The sequence below is a fragment of the Giraffa tippelskirchi genome, chromosome 3 (assembly GCF_054371585.1).
Source record: "Giraffa tippelskirchi isolate mGirTip1 chromosome 3, T2T-mGirTip1v1.2.pri, whole genome shotgun sequence".
In the NCBI taxonomy this organism is placed as follows: domain Eukaryota; kingdom Metazoa; phylum Chordata; class Mammalia; order Artiodactyla; family Giraffidae; genus Giraffa; species Giraffa tippelskirchi.
The window spans coordinates 164446257-164468051 of NC_137277.1; the positions used below are offsets into that span (position 1 = coordinate 164446257).

At 57.6% G+C, this 21795-nt stretch overlaps 1 protein-coding gene and 1 long non-coding RNA gene across 3 annotated transcripts in view; one reads left to right on the forward strand and one right to left on the reverse strand.

Annotated features, from left to right (window-relative positions):
• The window catches only part of LOC145543229 (uncharacterized), an 8548-nt gene extending 5093 nt beyond the window's left edge, over window positions 1-3455 (reverse strand). The window contains exons 1-2 of the long non-coding RNA XR_014080560.1: window positions 3279-3455; window positions 2196-2280 (exon numbers count right to left, since the gene is read on the reverse strand). This is a non-coding gene — a long non-coding RNA (uncharacterized LOC145543229). The remainder of the gene's footprint in view (window positions 1-2195; window positions 2281-3278) is intronic.
• On the forward strand, window positions 3143-16156 carry WNT10A (Wnt family member 10A). 2 transcript variants are annotated; one of them, XM_081584093.1, is made up of 4 exons: window positions 3143-3686; window positions 4427-4689; window positions 11935-12314; window positions 15040-16156. In XM_081584093.1, the coding sequence occupies exons 1-4, from the start codon at window positions 3595-3597 to the stop codon at window positions 15535-15537; spliced, it is 1233 nt and encodes a 410-aa protein (XP_081440219.1). In that variant the 5' UTR covers window positions 3143-3594; the 3' UTR covers window positions 15538-16156. The 2 variants fall into 2 exon arrangements, with proteins under 2 accessions (XP_081440219.1, XP_081440218.1); XM_081584092.1 differs by having other exon boundaries at window positions 3143-3376.
• The last annotated feature ends 5639 nt before the right edge of the window (window positions 16157-21795 follow it).

Here is a 21795-nt window from a genome sequence, read left to right on the forward strand (position 1 = left end):
GCCGGCTCTTCCCCCTTCCTTACCTTCCTGAGGGGGCCATGGTCCCTGAGGCCTGGACAAGAGGACAAAGAGCTGCCTCTTCACTCTGGGGCTCCTTCCCTCCCTTCTTCACAAAGCTAACCTTCTCCAGCAGAGCATCAGGACTGAGCTTGGACTGGGCTCAGCTGGGGTGGTGGGGGTCCCACCTGTTCTCACCCTGATGCCTCCCTGGCCCTCCCTTCCCCGCAACCTCCGAAGGAGCCACCACAGCTGGAACCATTCTCGGGCGCTGCCTTTCATCCCTGGTCTCCCCACCCCCAGTGGCCCCTGTAATTGTGGTCTCAGGCAGTGGCGGCTGCGGGGGCTGGGGTTAGGCTGAGGGCCAGAGCCCAGGGCAGGGCCAGGGTGGGGCTTGGGGGCTGCTGATAGGGGCTTGCCCATGGCATGGGTCCTGTGGGGTTGGGGCTCCAGCAGCAGACACCCTTTCAGGGTTTCATCTTCACACATGCCAAGGCCATGGGCCCATATAAGCCCTCACTTCCCGGGGCCAGGAAGAAGCACCCCAGACGGGGCACTCCTGGACCCTCATGACAGCAGGCTAGTGCCATGCTTGAGTGCCAGCAAGGCTTGGGCACTGTTTGCTTTCTGGAGTTTTCAAAGACAGGGTCTTCTCCCTCTCCCTTACATTTCTGTATTTCATGAATAGTGGAGGGTAAGGGAGCAAAGAGATCAATCTTCATCTGATGAAGGCCAAAGGAAAAAAAAAATCAGCCACTAAACCAGGTCAGTGGCATTTCCCAAATGTGGTCCCCTTGAAAAGCACTTGAGACATTGGTTAGAACTGCAGACCCCCAGGTCTTGCCTCTAGAAAGGCTGATTCAGCTTCACAGAGCCCAGAATTGGAATTTCCCACAATGGCCTACCCCAGGGGAAGCATACGATGCATCAAGCGTGGGACATGCTAGTGTGAGCGCTAGATGCGGAGTAAGGAGGGCTGCAGCCTGGATTATGAACCTATTGCTTGATCCTTTCTGGGCCTGTTTCCCCAGCAGCCAATGGGAGTATGGCTCCCCAGTCTGGCTTGTCCCTGCTGGTGCCTTCTCCCACTCTGGGCTCATGCCCCCTTCCTGGGTTGAGACTGGGTCTGCCCTGCCCCTCCCCATACCCTTCCCAAACTTTAGACCCAAGCTGTCGCTCTTCCTGCAGCCTGGTAGGGGAGAGTGGAGAGGGCAGGGGGCGGCTGGGGTCAAACCCGGCTCTGGCTGACGAAGACTGCTTCCTGCCCCCGGCTGTTTCCCTGCTGTCCAGCCAGACTGCTCCCCCCACTGCCCCAACCCCACCCCCAGCAGCCTCAAGCCTTTAATTCCTGACAGCTGCGGTGGCTCCCGGCAGAGATGGGGGAGAGGAGGAGGGAGATGCCGTCAGCCTGCTGTTGCTCAGGCCGTCCCCACCACCTGACAGTCTGGGGACAGGGAAGGCCCCACCCTTCCTGTTCGATTCCCCGGAGAGGGGGAGCGATTCCAGGAATGGGCCCCTTTTTGTCTCTGAGCCCAGAGGCTCTGGTTGTTTATCCTTAAGCCAGGAGGGGCTCTCTTCAGAGAGGGGGGCAGTGAGGTTGGGAGGGACACATGTTTAGAGTGAGAGGCTTGTACCCATTTTACAGAGGGGGATGTCAAGGCCACAGTGGGAATAGGTTTTGCTATCAGGGCACAGGTTAGAACCAGAAACAGAAGCTGGAGCCTCTGTCCCCAACTCTCTGGCTTTTGGGCCCTTACTCGGGTCCAGTACACTCATCCTACTAGGCGAGCCTAGTGTTCAGCTGGGATGTGAGGACAGAAAAGGATCCCAGAGAGGAGTGGCCCTGAGCCAAGAAGCTGGTGTTCAGGAGCTCCCAGAGGACCAAGAGGCAGGGCCAAGGTGAGACCTGGGGTATCTACAGGCTGGGTGTGGGGAAGGAAGACTCACTGTTGGGACGCTGCTGCTATGCTCAAGTGGGCTTTGATCCAGCTCTTCTACTAACTTGCTGTGTGACCTTGAGTAAGTCATGACCCTCTCTGAGCCTCAGTATTTTCTTATGAAATAAAAGGGGATGAAATAAGATGACCTCAAAGCATACTTTTAGGATCAAAAGGCTCTCTAATCCCTCCTCTTAGGGCATGCCACCCCTGGATGCTCTGCTCCCAGACAAGCATTCACTGGCATCCCAGGCCTTTTACCTTCACTGGCTCATTGATGAGATGAGATGTGTCTCATTAACCTCATTTCACTGAGGCAGAGGGTGGCTTGGTGTCCAGGAGGCACCTGTTGAAAGTCACACAGCCAACAAGAGCGAGATCCAGGGGGCTGCCAATCCCCTCTGCAGGACCCCACACCTGCCTCAGCAGCCAAACCTGGGAAGTCCCTCCTGAGGTGGGGGAGGCAAGCAGAGGGCCAGCCCCTCCCAGCCCCTGCAGGTGGGTATATGCGGGGGGGGGGGGTGGCGGGGGGGATGGCTCCCCAGCAGCTGCAGCTCAGCTGGGCGCACACACCTCGCAGTAACACACACCTTCCCACACAAACCAGCCAGCCGGCTCACTGGCACCGCCCTGGGCCTGATCGCGCAGACCCCAACACCTCTTCTCCCCGCCCCTCCCCTCACGGTCTGCACCGCCGCTCCCACCCCAATGCTGAGCAGACAGTGGCCTCGGGAGGAGTACACGCCTCTGCCCCCCTCCCCCGTCGTCGTGACGTCACGTGGGGTAGAGCCCTGAGACACGGGGGGTGGTGGGGAGGAAAGGGGAGGCGGCCGAGCTCCCCGAGCCGGGACAGTCACTCACTCTTTTGGGCAGTGGGGCCGGGCACAGACAGCGCCGCCCCCCCCAACTCCCCCCACCCAGCCGCCCGCCTCGCAAGCCCTCGGAAGCGCAGGCTCACCGCGCTGTGCTCGGGGGCTCCCCGGCACCCCAGCCTCTCTTCCCTAGCCCACAACACCTCCGGGCCCCCCTTACACTCAAGAGGCACCAGGAGTTGTTGCAGGGGGGCCTCGGGAAATTCCCCGAACCCCTGTGCCAGGAGGTGCCCGGTGCACCCGCCCGCCCGCCGCCCCCCCCCCGAGGGCGGTGCCCGGGGGCGCTGCCCCATGGAGCAGGAAGGCGGGCACCGTCTGCTCCGAGAGCCGTGACCCGAGTCGGAGCTGTGTGTCGCAGCCGCCCCGACCCCCCGCGGATCATGCGCCGTCGCCCCTGGCTCGCCGGTCCCACCGGGCTGTGAGCCCCCCACTCCTGGCCCATCACGGCCTGCGCGCGATGGGCAGCACTCACCCTTGCCCCTGGCTGCGGCTCCGACCTCGGCCCCAGCCGCGGCCCGCGCTCTGCGCTCTCCTCTTCTTCCTACTGCTGCTGGCTGCCTCCGTGCCCAGGTGAGCCCTCACCTTATGCCCCGCCCTCCTGGAGAGCTGGGACCCCCAGCCACAGGGGCCTCTGCGCGCCTGCTGGGGCAGGGGACCCTGAAAGGAGGGAGGGACGGTGTCGCAGGAAAGTGTTGGTGACCAATGAAAAGAGTACTCTCACAGGAGGGGGTTGAACTGGTGACAGAATAAGGGCAAGCCAGGGAGACAGGGCACTGCCCAGAAGAGTGATGGCTACTAGAGGGGGAAGTGTGTGTTTAGGGGGCAGCAAGTGCCAACCTGGAGTTCCTGCTATGCTGAGGGTATACACCTCACCCCAGGAGTAAGTTCAAATTGCCAAGCTTTACCTTGGAGATTACCCCTAGGCAGAGACAGAGGTTGGGAGCCCAAAGGGGGTCGCCCAGGTGGGGTCAATGAGAGATGGCAGCTAGAAGGGTTCTTATGGTGCATATGCATGTGTGTGTGTGTGTGTGTGTTTCTGTCTGTGGTCAAGTGAGCCCAGCAAGCTGAGTTGTAAACAGCAGTCTGTGTGTGCACATGTGTGGATATGAGGGCTCATGGATCAATGTATGTTCAGATGAACATGTGTGTGAACTTGTGAATGTCCGTGTGTATGTGTATAACTATGTCTGATGAAGTGTGCATGTGTGTAAGTGTTCCTGCATCTGTGTGTCCACTTCAATGTGTGCAGAAGTGTGTCTGCATGAATGTGACTATCTGAAGCATGCCGTTGGGAGTGGTCTCCTGGAGAACACTGCGCTTGAGAGCATCAACGCCTGGGGATGTACTTATGAAATACTGTGTGCACAGGCATACCGGATGTGTGCACATTTGCACGTGTTAATCGGTGTGGATGTGCAGCCTGGTGAGCTGTCTTGGAGGGGAGGATGGTGAGAAGGTCGAGAAAAGGAGAGTGCTTTGGGGGTACACTGATGGGCTCAACCCTCGAAAGCAGGGGTTGGAACAGAGGGATTATGGCCTTTGGGACAGAGTGTGTATAGTTAGATGGGGCCCTCCTAGCCCCTCAAAATGCTCACCCACCCCAACCCCACCTGCCTGCAGGTCTGCACCCAACGATATCCTGGGCCTCCGCCTCCCCCAGGAGCCCGTGCTCAACGCCAACACGGTGTGCCTGACATTGCCAGGGCTGAGCAAGCGGCAGATGGAGGTGTGTGTGCGCCACCCTGACGTGGCTGCTTCAGCCATCCAGGGCATCCAGATCGCCATCCATGAGTGCCAGCACCAGTTCCGGGATCAGCGCTGGAATTGCTCTAGTCTTGAGACTCGAAACAAGATCCCTTATGAGAGTCCCATCTTCAGCAGAGGTAGCTGCCCCTCACCCCTCACCCTTGCCCTGCCCACCCCATTCAGCACCCCCACTCCAGAATTGATCTGCCAGCCTTCCCCTAACCCACTCCCTCAATCTGGCAAGCTCCCCAGGTGCTCATATCTTGGCCCATGTTGCTCTCCTCCTGCCTCTTTCTGCTCTGTGCAAGTCCATGGTGGGCGGGGCGGGGGGGGCGCAGTCAGACAAACGGGGCAGATGTGGCTCCAGGCTGGGCTGTGTGGGATGCAGGTGGCAGGCTTCATGCATGAGAACTGAACTCCTGGGTTATTCTGCCCTGAGATTGACTCTGCATATCTCAGTCCCAGGAAATACCCATATCTGTCACCTGCCTCAATTTACCCTATACCCAACTAGTAAATAGCATTTAGGATGGAGGGCCTGTGATGAAGTACCCAGAATCCACCCAAAGAGGGGTCAGGGACTTTTGCCCAACAGTGTAGGTGAGGGAAGCCTAAGCAGGTAGAACTATACTTCTGCGGAAGCCTTTCCCAGTGGGGAACACCACCAGCCTCTGTGTCATCCTTGCTGCCCCTGCAAACCCTCTCTGAATCAGAGGCACTGGGTGTGTGCCTGTCTTCTGCCCAGTAGGCTTCACTTACGGTTCTGCTGATCCCTTTTCCCCTCATGGCTGGGAGAAGCTGCAGCCTACTATCTGTCCCCCTCCCTGGACTTTTGGGTGACCCACCCGGACAATCCCTAGAGTGGCTTGGGCTGGAGATGGCAGGCGCTTTCCTCACTCAGTTCCACTCACACCCACCTCCTGCCCTGGTATCTTAAGCTTTGATTCAGGTCTTTGGGAAAAGATGGGGGTCTTTCCTCTTGGATGGGCCTAACTGGGTATATCTCTCCTCCACGCAACTACTTGGGTGGGACAGCGTGGGGACCTGACTCCTTGGGAGTTGTAGATTCTCAGGTGACAGCAGAGGAGGCCAGGTACCCCTGTACTCGGTGGCCTTTGGGCCCAGGGTCTTTTGGGAGAGTCAGACTCTAATGTACCCTAATTTCAGAAAGAACTGAGTCAGGGGCATTCCCTGTCCACCAGGACCCCTCCGCGCATCCTCTGAGCCCCCAAGTCAGGGGCCACCCCAACCTCCCCCAGCCCAGCCCCTGGCCGCCCGCCCCGCCCCCGCGCGCTCTCCCTGCTCCCTCCCCCGCGCGCCCGGGGCGCTGTTTCTCCCCGGCCGAGCCCAGCCCGACGCGTGTGGCGGCATGCAGCCGCGAACTAATCCCCGCGGGCCGCGGCAGACGGCTCCCGGCCCCAGCCGCGCGCCTCTCAAAGAGGGCGACACCCCCACCCACTCCGTCCCGCCCCGCCGCCCCCGAGCCCCTCCAGTCGTCTTCCCGGAGAGGATGCCCGCGACCCTTACCCGATCGGCCGGACCAACTCCGGCCCGGCGCCCCGCCTTGGCCGCCCCTGCTGCCGCCTGGCTCACGGACACGAAGTGACAGGCCCCTGCATCTCTCCTGCCCCGGCCGGGCCGGGCTGGCGCTCCCCGCTGCCGCGCGCCTGATCCCACTCCGGGATTCTGGGTCACCCACGCTCCCCGAAATCCGGTTCTCGCCAGCGCTTCGCCCCGAGTTTGCTCCGGGTTCCACTCGCTTAGGACTCGGGCACCCGTGTCTCTTTGGGAGAGGCGAGGCTAGCTCTTTGCCACTCTTCCCGGGGCCTCGGTGTCCCCTCTTTCCCTCTGGTCCTCTTGCCCCTCTAGACCGAGTGAACCCAGGCGCCCCGAGTGCTTCGACCGGGGGAGGCCCGTTCGGGCTGGTGGAGGACACGGTGGGCTTTGCAACTTGGGGGAGAGTTCGGAGCGGTTGAACCCCGCGGGGTTGGCGCTGTGCCAGGCGCTCCCGGGTTCACCTGCAGTTTAATAAGCGGGAGGTGAGCTGCGGGGACGGGTAGGGGGGGAGGTGAGGTGTGGAAGGGGGGAGACTTGCCGGGGCTAGCCGGCGCGGGGCGGCGCCCAGCGCGGGGAGGGGGCGGGACAGCGCGGCTCCTGGACTCCTGCAGGGAGGCTGGGCTCCTACCTTTGGCCTCAGAACACCGGCCTACATCTGTGGCTTCTGCCTCTCCCGCCGCTCCCACCTCCCCCATTGCAACACCTCATTTCTACCTCTCCATCCTCCGCGGAGGATGGCCTCCTTGGAGGGCTTCTGGAAAGAAATGTCCACCCCCCACCCCTCTGCTCACCTCCCAGGGCCACCGTTGCCTTGCCTCACTCACTCCACACTCTCGTGGGACCATTTTCTTGGCCCATCACCTCAAGGACTAGCTAAATTTGAATTCCATGGGCCAGTCTTGGCAGTAAGGAGCCCCTGGACTGGATCCTTCCCCCAGTCTCCCTTCTTTTCAAGTCATAGAATGTCCATGAGGAGATCAGGTGACCCCAGTTTCCCCACATGGAATATCAGTATGGTGACCCCTCTTCTGACCCAGGCTGCCAATGGGGTTCTTTTAAAGGTGCACTTGGGCTTCCCAGGTGGCTCAGTGAAGAACCTACCTGCCAATGCAGGAGACATAGAGACGTGGGTTTGATCTCTGGGTGGGGAAGATGCCCTGGAGGAGGGCATGGCAACCTACTCCAGTATTCTTGCTTGGAGAATCCCCATGGACAGAAGAGCCTGGTGGGCTACAGGCCATGGAGTTGCAAAGAGTCAGACAGAAGTGACTTAGCATGCACATGCATGCCGCCACGTTTAAAATTCAGGTTTTCCACCTGAGTGCTGTCACTGTCATCTAATTGTCCTGACACCTTCCCTGCAATGGGTTGGCTGAAGGGATGGAGTTCTCATGTAGGAGGTAGAGGAAAGGGTGTTTGAGCACCTGGAGTGGGTGCTAGGGAAGCAGGACACACAATAGGGCTTTCCCCAATCAAGGAGAGGGAGGTGGGGCTGCTGGAACCTGGGAGTTGGGAGGCAGGGAGAGTGGGGTTTCTAGGGGGCTAGAGTCCTAAATAAACTGTGAGAAGACCACCCGCATCTCAAAGGCAGCTGTGCCCAAGGATCCTGATATCCTCAGCTTTCAGTTCTGAGGACTCACACGGTTGGTGCTTGGGTCGGTGAGATGCTGGACAAACATTGGCTAGAGGGAGCTCTTTATTATGTGGATTAAAGAACTCCATCTCTTACTTAGGATGCAGGGAACAGAGGGAGATTTGAGGAAGAGGCTGTTTAGAGCTGGACTTGGACACTGGGGTGAGAGGGGATGAGAGGACAGGGACAGATGTGGTGGAGAGAGTAGATTCACGGAGCAGGTCCTGGAGCACTGGCACAGTTAGGGTACCGCCCTCCCTAAGGCCCAGACTCATTCAGAATGGATGGAAAGAGGGGGCGTGAGGCTCTGCAGTAAGCCAGGCTCCCAGCCCAGGAGAACCCAGCAATTTGAGAGTCTAGCCTCTGCTCTCCAAGGCCCTGGCTCTTTGTCTCCCACCTCCCTTTTACATTCACCCTCAGGGAGTCTTGTTTTTATGCGTGGGCTTGGGATATGTGATGGTACTCACATGGGGAGACTGAGGCACAGGCAATCATATCCTAATGATTATCCTAACCATAATCCTAATCATATCCTAACAGGATCACCTAAAGTCTTGTTATTCTTGTTTGTTTAGTCACTAATTGAGTCCGACTCTTTGGCAACCCCTTGGACTGTAACGCGCCAGGTTCCTCTGCCCATGGGGTTTCCCAGGCAAGAATAACAGAGCGGGTTGCCATTCCCTTCTCTGGAAGGAGACCTTCCCGACCCAGGGATCGAACAAATTACCCAAAACATATTAAGTACTTGCTGTGTGCTGATCACTGTTCTGAAGCACTTTACCTGTACTGTAGGGTCTTCAAACAAACCCCATGCACTAGGTTCTATCATTATCCTCCTTTTATAAATGAAGCTTAGAGAGGTTGGGTAACTTGCCATTAGTCACACAGTTTGTACATGAGCTGCAGAGCCAGGACTCAAGTGTAGGCCAGCTGTTCTTAGAGATTGCACTCAACCCCTGCATACTGCCTCCCAAGCTGCAAGGCCACCATGATCTCCTGCCCGGTGCCCAGAGGTGAACTGGTACAACAGAGAAGTAATCCAAAAACTGGAACTGACATGCACACATGTACACACGCACTCTCACACACCAACACCTACCCATAGTTGCGAAGACGTGATGCTACATTCAGTGTCACCCCTAAGTGTTCCTACATATACACAACCCTCTCTCTCTCTCCCAAGCCGGGAACATGAACACGCATAGATTATTTGCACACAGATTATTTGTGTGGAGGGAATGGAGACCAGATTTCTCCACCTCTCCTCCCTCTTTGACTTGAATGGGCAGGTCCCAAGCTTCTCTAAACCTTCCTAGTTCCCACCGGCTCCGAGTCCCCTCTCTTCCACACTTCCCTGCCCTCTAAACCTCCTCCCGCAGCCCCTTCCTGGCTGTTGGCTGCGTCCTGTAGCAGCAGCTGACTCCAGTTAGATGCTGGCAGTCCCTGTCCCAGATCAAAGGCAGGGCGGCTAATTGTGCGTCTTAACGAGCCCCCACCCCCCAGTGCTCCGGGCAGCCCAGCTGGCCAAGGCCCCACCCCTCTCCCCCTCCAGCTGGCCAGATGGCACTCTGCCTGCATCTGCCCCAGACAGTTGGGGCCAGGACTGAAACTGGGGTCCAGAATGGGAGCTGGGGGCAGACCCAATGGGCTGGACTTCTCTGAATGCTTGGAGCAGAGGGTGACCACACAAGCCCTGCCTGGTCACTCCTACACGTGGCTGTGAGAGGTGCCAGAGGCCATGGGATGGTGTCTTTAGCTGCCTGGGGTAGGTAGGGGTGTTCTCTGTAGGCTGTGGGCTACATTTCTCCAGACTCCTCTAGGTCTGCCCTTGAATGTAATGGAGCCTGGAAGATGGTGGTTGGGTTGGCCCAGCACATCTCCTGGGACCAGTAACTTGTTCTTTCCTGGTGTTATGCATAGACCAGTTCAGAGGACTGGAACTGTGCTATCTGGGTTTCTCACCCAGCAGCAGGTCTTCTCCAGAGCCAAATGTCCTTCAGTAGAAAGTGGCCAGGCCTGGGAGCTGGGAGAGCTGGGGCTGGGCCCAGCTCCATTACTCCTCTTTTGTACAGTGTGTGTGTGTGTGTGTGTGTGTGTGTGTGTGTGTGTGTTGGGAGGGGTGCTTTCTGGGCTGCCTCTGGTGGTCTATATATGGCCATTTGTCCTAGAAGCAGGCTGATGACTCCCCCGCCCCAAGCAATAAGTGCTCAGGGTCCCACAGATAAAAGCCAAGGGATAAATACAGGGTGTGCACCTCAGCTAGAGTCTTTCTTTCTTTCCTTTGGGCCCCACCTCCCAGGGCATTGTCTACTCTTCTGTAACTCCCACTGGTTCCCAGGGCCCCCTCTGAGGGCTCCTGCCTATTCTCTTCCTTCCTGTTTCCTCAGAGCTGAGTTTTTCTTAGAAAAGGTCCTGAGATGTCATCAGCTGGAATGAGAAGCTAAAGAGGGACCATCTGCTTTATGGGCTTCTGGTCACCCAAGTGATTTGTTCTCGAGTGGGCCATGAGCTGCAGAGCTCCGGGCCTGGCTGGGGAAACAAGAAAGAGAATAGCCTGAAACTGCAACAGTGGTGGGTGAAGTCAGACAGCAGGAAGGAACTTCTCAATAATATCAAGTGTTTATGTAGTCCTTACTAGGAGTAAGGTATTATCCTAAGCATTTTAAATTTCTTAACTCAGTTCTTGGAACAACAATGAGACAGATGTTTTACAGATGAGAAAACTGAGGCACAGAGAGGTCAAGTCATGTGGCCAAGGTCACATAGCTATTACCAGCTAGTAAGTGGAAGAGCCAAGATTGAAACCCAGGCAGTCTAGCTCCAGAGTTCATATTCTCTTACACATCTCATTTTTTGTTTTTGTTTTTTGCCAAGCAGGGAGAGGGGGACAGGGCCCTGTGATGCAGAGGGTGAATGCTAGGGGTGGGACTGGGTTAGGGTCTCTGTCCAGTCCTGGTTGGCTCTCTGGAGTCAGTGAGGCCTCCAAGTCCTCTCAATCTTGATGCTGAGGTAGTAGGATCCAGAGTTTTTTCTTCTAAATCTCTGGCCTCTCCTAAGCTATCAGCTCCCAGCCGGGTTCTGGCTTCCCCACAGGTGTCTATGGCTCAGCCGAATCTCCTGCTCATGTGGGAGCTGTTATTGCCCTTGGTTTCTCCCACTGCTCAGACTCTCTCGGGTTCAGAGGCTGGTCAGAGACTTGCCCTTCACCAGTCCTTTCTCAGATACACAATAAGATGCAGCTTGCAGGTCCAGAAGCCCAACCCTCCTCTGCAAGTAGGCCTTCCCCTGCCACAGACCCAGAGGATGGCTCAAGCTGGGAATGCCAAGGAGGAGGAGCAGTGTAGACAAGTCCTGGGCTCCTGAGAGTCACCCATCTGGGAAGCTTTGCACCCCTGAGCACCTCATGAAGGCATCTACCTTAGCTAACTGTTCCTTCTCAGTGTTCAACATGACTATACTCTTAACCCCAAGTCAGCAGGGGGCTCACTCCCAGTATCCTTGAGACAACCTCTTCAGCGGACCTGAACAAACCGCAGGCAGGGTGGCTGTGCAATGCCCTTTTCTGAGCAGACTTTCTGGGATGTCATGTGGACAGGGAAGGGGGAAATTCCGCTGGCTCTTTTCCCTCCCTCTGGTACCTGGCCATCAGAGGGTGTTCCATGATGTGCCCAAGGGGGTGGCTGCAGGCAGGATATCTTGGGGCTGGGAAACTTAGGAGGACACCATCTCCTCTTACTTACCCTTCTGCCCATTACCATCCCCTGGGGCCCAGAATTCCATCACTGGTAATTTATTTTTTTTAGGTTAAAATTTGCTTTCTTTCTGCAGGCTTATCTTAAAATTGCAAATATTGCATGAGAGGCAATAACTTAAGTCTTTGATGGCAAAAAAAAAAAAAGTTTACTAGATAGTTTCTGTCCAACGGGATAGCTGTAGACACAAACTCTGAGCTTGCTAAGGGTGAAGGGAAAGGAGTTCAGAAAGGAGGGCTGTGAGGGAGACCTCCCCCATTGCATCCCGCGTGCAGAAAATTTCTGCCCCTCTCTGAGTCTATGTCCTTGTACCAGATCCCTCCCCCGCCCAGCAATGGGCCTCTGCTTCCCCTGGGTGGGGTGGGAAGGCTGGGTGGGGAGGGCAGAGGAATGGGATGTGAAGGCCCCTCAAAAGCCGTTTCCCGCATTTCTACGCCCAGGTTTCCGAGAGAGTGCCTTCGCCTACGCCATCTCGGCAGCCGGCGTGGTGCACGCGGTATCCAATGCCTGCGCCCTGGGCAAACTGAGGGCCTGCGGCTGCGACGCGTCCCGGCGCGGCGACGAGGAGGCCTTCCGTCGGAAGTTGCACCGCCTGCAGCTGGAAGCGCTGCAGCGCGGCAAAGGCCTGAGCCACGGAGTTCCCGAGCACCCTGCCCTGCCCCCTGCCAGCCCCGGCCTGCAGGACTCCTGGGAGTGGGGCGGCTGCAGCCCTGACGTGGGTTTCGGAGACCGCTTCTCTAAAGACTTTCTGGACTCCCGGGAACCTCACAGAGACATCCATGCGCGCATGAGGCTCCACAACAACCGAGTAGGAAGGCAGGTGAGCGCCCCACTCCGCTGGGCCGGCTCAGACCCCACTGCCTAGGCTCCCACCTCCCCCCCCACCCCCAGCTCATCTCTCCTCTGGAGACCGTACTACTGTCTCTAACTCAGCAACTTATCGTTGTGTGTTCTTAGTCTCTCAGGCGTGTCCAACTCTTTGTGACCCCGTGGACTGTAGCCCTCCAGGCTCCTCTGTCCATAGGAATTCTCCAGGCAGGAATACTGGAGTGGGTTGCTATGCCCTCCTCCAGGGGATCTTCCCAGCCCAAGTCTCTTGCAGGCAGATTCTTTACTGTCTGAGCCACCAGGGAAGCCCCAGCTTATCACTGCCCCCTCCTAATTTGGTCATCAAATGTGTGTTGGCTAGCTACTGTGTGCCAGGCACCAGACTAGGCCTGGGGCTATGAGGACAAAACAGCCTCCACCCTGGAAGAGCTTCCCCTCTGCTGAGCAGCCTGATCCTCCCAGTTCCTGCTGTGAGCAGAGGGGAGAGCTCTGGGTTGCAGTCAGGACCTCCAAGTCTAGGCCTAGCTCTGCTGTTCAGTCTCCTCGCCTATAAAGTGAGAAGGTTGAACTAGATGATCCGTAAGGCTCCCTAGTGCGAATGTTCCATGATTCTGTTTGCCTATGCTTAGACACCCCTCCTCTCCCAGGCTTTCTGTGCAGAATGAGAAATTCATGCAAAGGAAAATTCCCTGGGGCCACAGTGGTACTGTGTTATGTTTTCATCCTTGTTTCTCTGCACCCCCTGCCACCTCCAATATTCATACTCCCTCAAAGGTCATTCATTTTAAAGGGGGGAGAAGAAGAGGAGGAGGAGGAGGATAACGGGAGAGGAGAAGGAAAGGCAGGAAGAGGAAGGAGAAGAGGGGGAGGAGGAAGAAGGGGAGGAGGATGAAGGAGAGGAGAGGGAGGAAGGGGAGGGGGAGGAGGAGAGGGAGAGGACAGAAAGGAAAAAACAAAGGGAGGGAGATGTGGAGGAAAGAAAGAAGGGAAAGTAATAGCACACATTCAATTTATTGAGTCCTTTCTCTGTGTCAGGCATTGTTCTGGAGCATTTTACTGCATATTAGCGTATTTCACTTACAGCTACCTATGAGGATTCTATTATTTACCTCATGTTCAGATATGGAAAGTGAGGCACAGATAGACTAAGAAGCTTGGCTAAGGTGATGCAACTAGTGAGAAAGTGGCAGAGGCAGGATTCATCTCCAAGCAGTTGAGCCTTGAACCCTTTTGTTCTGCAGTGTAGTCTACCTGAAGATGCCTCCCTAACCCTCGTGGTAGCTCAGCACCCTCTGTTCTTGGCTACTCAGCTCCCTGTCCCTTCTCTCGGCCCTGCCCAGTCTGCTCAGGCCTTGTGTCTGGCTTCCCCTCACTCTGGCTGGCACTTTCTCCATCTCACTCTCCTTTCTCCTGGCTTCTCAGCCCAGGCTGGTTCACCTCCTTCTTCCACAAAGACTGGAGCTGATTCAGCTCTCCCATCATGACTGAGAGGTGGGGTAAACTGAGGCATATCCACCCTCAGGTCACGTCCAGCTCCCATCCAGTTCTGCCCTATTCGTGCAGCTCTTTTCCCAAGCTTCCATTACTACCTCAGCCCATACCAACAGTGCCTCCTCCTCCTTGTTAAACTGGTTAATTAATGGCTGCTGCCTGTGGGAAGCAGATGTTCTGGAGCTGTTGGCCTGGGGAGGCACTGGGCTGCTTTCCACGTGGTGTTGACACCACAGGCTGCACATATAAGCTGCAGAGCCTTTTAAGACTTGGAGGAATGGGGTCCCTCTCTTAAGGCCCTTTTGCCCAGGTTTGAGGGCCCCAGATCATTGCTTTGTGTTTTTGGAGTGGAGCAGGGGAAGGGACATGTGGCCAGTTTCCACTGGGGTCTCTGGTGAGGATAACATGAAGGGGCTCTTTGGGAGGAGACTCAGGAGAGCAGAGTAAGGGCTGGGCAAGAAGTGGGTAGGTTGTATTACGGTAACTAGCTCCCTTGGAGGCCTGGGAACCTCTCTCCGCTTTCATTGCCCTGGGGGTCTGGCTCTCTGTTCCCTTTGGTTCTGTATTCAGGTAGAGCCTTTGGCTCCTGTTGATGCTGTTTCCTAGGAGGAATGGTGGCACTCGGGCAGAATAAGCCCCAGCCTGTATGATGGGGAGGAGGGAAAGGGAAATCTCTCCAGCCCCTGGCCCTCCCCTTAGGCTCCTTGCAAAGTGCTACAGGGCCCAGAGGAAGAAAGGGGCTTTCTCAGACTCCCCACAGTCTCTGCTCACAGCCTGGAGTGAGGCCAGAGGCTTTGGGCTGGGAGGTAGTGGGGCCAGCACACCCCTGCTCCTGGTCCCCACCTGAGAGTTGGAAGAAGAGGGAATTTCCCTGAGGATCTGGGATCCCCCTCAGGAAGCAAGAACCTCCAGCCCCAAGGGCCCCCTGCAGCTGCTGGGAAAGGCGGTGGGAGAGAAGGGGTGCAGGAAGGAGGGAATTCCCCTGGGGTCTGACCGGGTGGGAGGTGGAAGACAGAACAGCAGAAGAGTAGGCAGAACTCTTGTCCTGATTGCCTGGTTGAGAAGCTGTGCCACCCACGCACCGGCTTCGGGCCTCAGCCTTTGCCTCTGTTCAATGGGAGTTGGTTTGCAAAGCCTCTGAGATTCTCCCAGGCCAAGGTCTGCGTGGGGAGGAGAGCAGTGGGGTCGGCCGCGGGCGTCATCCTCCCCCGTGCCTCCCTCTGCAGGCGGTGATGGAGAACATGCGGCGGAAGTGCAAGTGCCATGGCACGTCAGGCAGCTGCCAGCTCAAGACTTGCTGGCAGGTGACGCCCGAGTTCCGCGCGGTGGGGGCGCTGCTGCGCAGCCGCTTCCACCGCGCCACGCTCATCCGGCCGCACAACCGCAACAGCGGACAGCTGGAGCCCGGCCCCGCGGGGGCACCCTCGCCCGCCCCGGGCCTTCCAGGGCCACGGCGCCGCGCCAGCCCTGCCGACCTGGTCTACTTCGAGAAGTCGCCCGACTTCTGCGAGCGGGAGCCGCGCCTGGACTCGGCGGGCACCGTGGGCCGCCTGTGCAACAAGAGCAGTGAGGGCCCTGATGGCTGCGGCAGCATGTGCTGTGGCCGCGGCCACAACATCCTTCGGCAGACGCGCAGTGAGCGCTGTCACTGCCGCTTCCACTGGTGCTGCTTCGTGGTCTGCGAGGAGTGCCGCATCACGGAGTGGGTCAGCGTCTGCAAGTGAGCCCACAGCTCTCCTCCCTCAAGCTGGTCCTCTGTGGCGTGCTGTCTTGGCCAAGCATCACCTTGGTTCCTGGGAGTGGAGGCTGGACCACAAGATTTTATAGGAACCTCCCAGCTCTGAGGTCATCAAGACTTCAATCACGGGACAGTTCAGGCTTGCTTGGCCCTCCCCCACTCACTTCTGTGGGCTCCAGGACCGATTGCCTCCCGGATCTCTGCCCCAAGCTCAGACAGCTCCCTTGGGCTGGGGGGTTGCCCCACACTTTAGGGCAGTGTCAACCAGGCATGCTCTGGGCTTGCCTCCTTTTATCTCCACACCCCTTCCCCTGGAGTGGGAGGAAACCAATGAAGCTGGTGGGTAGGGGGAGGAGGAGTACAAAGCAGAAATGGACATCACTGAGCTGAAGTGTTTCTGCAGAGGCCTCAGAGGTTCTCCTCCACCGGCCCCTGCCCCTCCTCATTCATTTAACAAATATTTATTTTGCACTCGTTGTGGCCTGGTACTCTGTGGGGATGAGAGGTGCTGGGGATACAGATGTGAATAAGAGACGCAGCATCTACCCTCTTGGAGTTTACATTCTGGCTGGGGAAGATGGGCAATAAACAAGAAAATGCACAAACAAGGGCATTTCAGACAATGCTGTGTGATGTGAAGAAAATAAAGCAAGGTGCTGGATGTAGAGTGATTTGTGGGGAGTGGGGCCCTTTCAGATAAAGCTGCTGATTGGAGAGGACCTCACGCTGAGACCTCATGAGGAGGAGAGCTGTGCTAAAATATTTGTGTGAAATGTGTGTGCTAAGTTACTTCAGTTGTGTTTGACTCTTTGCGAGTCCGTGGACTATATGTAGCCTGCCAGGCTCCTCTGTCCATGGGGATTCTCCAGGCAAGAATACTGGAGTGGGTTGCCATGCCCTCCTCCAGGGGATCTTCCCAATCCAGGGATCGAACCTAGGTCTCCCACATTACAGGCAGATTCTTTACCATCTGAGGCACCAGGGAAGCCCAAGAATACTGGAGTGGGTAGCCTATCTGTTCTCCAGGGGAACTTCCCGACCCAGGAATCGAACTGGGGTCTCCTGCATTGCAGGCAGATTCTTTACCAGCTGAGCTATCAGGGAAGCCAGAGCCATGCACAAATTGAGGGTAAAGGGCTTTCCAGGCAGAGGCCATGTGAAAGCAAAGGCTCTGAGGTCAGAAAGATCTCAGAGGACAAGCAAAGAGGCCAGTGTGATTGGAGGGAAGAAATCAAGGGACAGATGTCAGAAAGTAGCAGCTCGGTTGGGGTTAGGGGGATGGGCACATGATGTGTGCTTCCAGGCCAAGGTAAGGAGTTGGGATTTTATGTAAGAGAAATGGGAACCTTCAGAGGGTCTTAGGCAGGCAAGTGTCATGGTCTGATTGCCACATAGATTGCTGTCTGGGGAACTGAATGACTGGGGACAAGTTGACAGCAGGGGGCCAGGTAGGAGATGACAGCCAGAGATAAGGCCTGGATTAGACGGGAGGCGTTGGGGAAGTTGGCAAGGAGCTGGATCAGGAGCGCTACAGGCCAGAGCTCTAGCTGTCCACCTTGTGCCTGAGCCCTCTGCCACAAGCCAGGACGAGTGTTGGCCAGCAGCACCCGTCAGCAGAGACAGGAGGCACTCTGAGAGCAGTAATCCTGGGCAAGACCCAGCTCAACCCAGCCAGCCCAGCGCCCCGGGGAGCAGGTGGGGCTAGGAGGTGCGGCTGGGGAGAAGGATGGCGGGGGAGGGCCAGGAGACTCACTGTCTGGATTCTGGTCTCTCTGAGTCCAGGCAGGGGAGGCGGGGTGTGTAAGTAAGGCTGGGGGTGGGGGACGTCCTTTCTGGGGCCTTTCTGGCCCCAGATCCCCAGCTCAGGGTACCCCTTGGCAGGTCAGCTGGCCTCCCATCTAGACCCTCAGAAGAACACTATGGAGCTGGCAGCCTAGGTCCAGTGCTGCCCTCTCCTTGGCTCTCAGAGCTGATGTTTTTCTGGAATAGACCCTCAAGAAGGAGGCAGTGGAGAGGGAGGTGGGGTCAGGATCTTGGGGAAAGTACTCTTTGTCAACTTCATCCAGGCTTCCTGCTGCTCACAGTTGAGTGCTGCTGCCTGCCTCAGTTTACCCCAGAATGGCACCCTTCTTGATGAACCAGCCAAGGAAGAAGTCTCGTTCCTTTTCCCAGTTGCCAGCCTACACACATCTCCATACCTCCCAGGCACTAACTCATGCCTCTCCACCCCTGGGTAGGGGTGAGAAGGAAGGAAGCCCTCCTGGTGATGCACCCCCATAAGCCCACCACCTGGGTGAGCTGCCCCCACTCACTTTCCCTCAGCTCCCTTCCCTCCAAATGACTGCATCCCAGCAGCTCCCAGACATGCCTAAAGCAGCAGGGCCTTCCACATGCTCAGCTCTTCTGCCTCTGGAAAAGACAGGGCTTCTCTCCCCATCCCCCCAAAGACAGCCCCACAGGCAGGCGGGTGAGAGTCCCCCGGGAGGAGGGGTGGGCAGGAGCAGCCAGACACACCTGCCTCATTCCTTTCCTCTTGTTCACTCAGAAGAGAGCTGTGGGGGCTGGGTTACCTGCCTTCTTTCTCCCTCCCATTCAGGGTAGGAGGTAAGGGAGAGGCAATGAAGGCCTGGGGAGGCACTCCCAACCCCTCTGGCCCCCAGCAGTGTCCACTATATCATTAGCTGTGGCTTCAGCCTCCTCTGCCTTCCAGGCTTTAGGAGGACAGAGCTGGGGGAGGAGAGACTGAAGATGAGAGATACAGAATGAGGTTTGGGATAATGAGGTAGGAGCTATAACACTGTATAGGGTGTACCTCTAGAGGGAGGGGTGAGCCGTGGGGTGGAGCAGGGAACTGGACACCAGGTTGTGGGGGGCATGTCCCAGTCAAACCAAGTCAAGTCATGGTGATCTGTTGTTGTTTAATCACTAAGTTGTGTCCGACTCTCTGTGACCGCGTGGACTATAGCCCACCAGGCTCCTCTGTCCATGGGATTTCCCAGGCAAAGAATACTGGAGTGGGCTGCCACTTCCACCTCTCAGAGATCTTCCCAACCCAGGGATCGAACCTCTGTCCCCTGCATTGCAGGCAGGTTACCTACCGCTGAGCCACCAGGGAAACTCTCATGGTGATCTGATATACGCTAACTTTACCTTGTAAAGAAGAGAGGGAAAGTTGGAGAAGGAACGAATAGTGTGTTGCCCACTCCCCAACCTCTCTCTGGGTCTGAAGCTGACTAGAGTTGAGAGCAAAGCTGGAGCCCACATTTGAAAAGGAGTGTGTGGGACTTGGTAGGGCCCCTGAAGGGAGATGTGCAGGTGATAAGGGGTGGGAAATGGGGCCCAAGAGCCATTGGGCTTATACACACTGGCTGAAAAGTGAGGCAGAAATCAATGTGCTGATTGGAAATAGGGGAAATGGACTGAACTAAAGTGAGACAGTGAAGGTAAATGGGAAGAAGAACTTGCCAACAGCTCAGAAAGGACCAAGGTTCAGATCTGGAAATGAGAACAGAAGGTGGACTAGAGTTCATTCAGATGGGGAGAAAGCCATCCCCACCCCAAGACCTTTCACCTTGATGGACACTGGGCCAACTCCTTGCAGGAGGAAAAAGGACCATGGAGCCTGGATGGTCCCAAAGGGAAGAGGGGAGGGACCTAAGAGAGAACGAGGTGGTGGATAGATCAGCAGGCAGTGGTGGGTTTAAGGGTCAGGGATAAGCAGCCAGACTGGAGTGGGGGGATCAGAACCCAGGCATCCTGCTTTTCAGTCGCCCAAGGTCCCTGGGCCAGGAAAAAGGAAGGGAGAGGCAAAGGTAGAGTCCTCTGCAGCTGCAGGAGGGCCAGGTGGGTGAGAAGCAAGGTCGGGGGCATCCGGGCCCTCCCTTGCCTTCCTCCGAATTAATGCGCCCCTAGCTAGACCCCGGCAGGGGGCCTTCCACGTTGGAGCTTGGCCAGGCCCTAGTCGAGGCCTCCCTCCTTCGCTCCCCCCGCCCCTTCTCATGTGGTTGCCGGCAGCTGCCTGCGGTCGCCCCAACCCCTGCGCTCAAGGCTCGGGGACTTTCCAACAGGGGAAAAAATGACTTAATGAGAGTGCGAGCCGGGGGCGGGAGGGACAGGTCCCTGTAATCACCGCTCTGCTGTGGGGCCTGCGCGCCTCCGGGCCCTTCCCGGGCTTCCTGCTGCCAGCGGCCCCCTCGGGCTCCGCTGGGGGAGGGGGACGGGCTGGCTCAAGGGGATCCCTTTACGAGCTCCTGGCTCTTTGGGGCCCTCCGGCTGCCTTTGCTCCCTAGGATTGTCCTGCGTGCAGGCTGGGACGCCCCATGATCCCTCGCTGGACTTCGTCCTTGAAGTTGGGGGGTTGCAGTCTTTCCCAGGAGCCAGGGTCATCTGCTGATGGATTAGAGGGGTGCCGGATCGGGAGCAGCGCCCTTTCGCCACTTCGCGGCTGCGCACTTCCAAACGCCCCCGGTTGCTGTGACAACCAGGGCAGTTGAGGTGTGTCCGCAGGGCTGGGAGGCGCCCCCCCCTTCTCTCGCCGCCCTCCGGGCTAGGCCCGGCCGCTGCGGTGCGCGGGGGTGGGGGTGTGCCGTTACCATGGCAAGGGTGCGCTAGGAGGGCACATTCTTCCCCAGGGTGGGAGCGCCCTGGGGAGACGAGAAGGGAGGTGACGGGGGCGGTAGAAAAGGGAGGGGAGAGGGTCAGAACTAGGGAGGAGTCTCGGACAAGACGAACCAGGGTTTCGGGGGTTGGGATGGGGAGTTTGGAATCTGCCCCCTCTCCATACCCTAGCTCTCCGGAGACTTCCCGCTCTTCTCCCCCAAACTCTCGCTGGGGTTCAAGCCCCTTACCCCCCGTTCTCGGGGAAGGGATCCAACTACCGAACCCGAAGGTCTTTTGGCTTCCTCCAGGGTGGGGAGGGGTTCGCCAAGCCAAGTGTCCATACCCACCCCCCCCCCCACAAGCGGAGCTGCAGTCCAGACTGCGACCCGAAGCCCTGCAATTAAGCCCCTTGCCCTCCCCTGCGCCGCCCGCCGGTCCTCTGCCAGGCAGGGCCTGCACCGCCAATTACAGCGAGCGCGCAGCAGCTGGTCACTCCGGAGTCCTGGAAGCGGCCCCGAGTGGGGACCTCGGGCAGGTCAAGGGGGCTGGGCCCCAGGGGGTAGTCCCCGGCCAGGGGTCCTTAATTAAAGCTTCGGGCTGTGGCCCTATGCCCAACTTCTCCGCTCCAGACAATATGGGGAGGAGAGGTCTACTCGGTGCTCAGTCCTTCTCTGCCTCAGTTTCTTCCTCCTCGCACGCAGAAAGAGCGCAGGGGGTGTGTGTGTGGTGTGTCTGAGGACGCAAGAGCTCAAAGCCCTTAAGGCCGGCTCTCTTTCCCGCCGCAGACAGCCGCGTGGGTCTTTCCTGGCCCGATGCCCCGCGGGATGGACCGGGTTCTGTCCTGCTGAGCCAGCCGGTACCGCGTTTTTCTTGGAATCGGGACATGGCGCCCCCTCTGGGCGGGAGGTTCCCACGCTTCTACCTCCACAATGTAAAACAGTCCCGGAACCTGCAGGGCAGCGACGTGGGGATTCTGCCACCACATTTGCCCCCTGCCATCCCTTCTTCCCTCTCCCCTCGCCTGCGGGTCTGCAGGGGCTAGGGGAGAGCTCAAGTCTCCCGTGGTCCAGCTTCGCACATCTGGTCCGCAGCTGGGACCCGCCCACTTGGAACTGCTGGGGACCCAGCGCCCTCTGTTGGTGCCTAGCGGTGGCGCAGCAGCTTTCCGCCTGGACCGCCGCCCTCCTGAGGTCTCGCTCCAGTTCCAAGGATTTTGGGTTCCACCCATTCGGCGCCCCATGCCCTTGCGTATACCCCACCCTCTGCCTCACGTCGCTCCCAAATCCTACTCCTTAGGCTCTTTGCTCTCCGCCGGCCGCGGCCTCGCTGATTCTCTTTCCTCGGTTCCTGTGTGCTTAAAACCTTGTCCGGGGACCCAGCTGTCATCCAACCTCCCATCTCAGTCGTTCAGGCTTCGAGGGCAAGTACTGTGGTGAGGTCTCTCGGCGCCCAACATAAAAGCCCGCAAATAGGAACATAATTACATAAATCGCTGCCCATCTGCTGGATGGAATTCCTCGCTGTGCCCTTAAAAATGAGGTGGTTGGAAGTATATTTAGGGACTGAGACTGTCTGCTCTTCATCTAGGAGGGGGTGGGTGTGTAAGATGCAAAATAGCACAAGGAAGGATCCCTCCTTTATTGCA

Coding starts and splice junctions, on each gene's coding strand:
- WNT10A (XM_081584092.1), top strand. CDS start 3,264: ATGGGCAGCACTCACCCTTGCCCCTGGCTGCGGCTCCGACCTCGGCCC. Junction 4,690..11,934: donor GAGTCCCATCTTCAGCAGAG/GTAGCTGCCCCT, acceptor TTCTACGCCCAG/GTTTCCGAGAGAGTGCCTTC. Junction 12,315..15,039: donor ACAACCGAGTAGGAAGGCAG/GTGAGCGCCCCA, acceptor CTCCCTCTGCAG/GCGGTGATGGAGAACATGCG.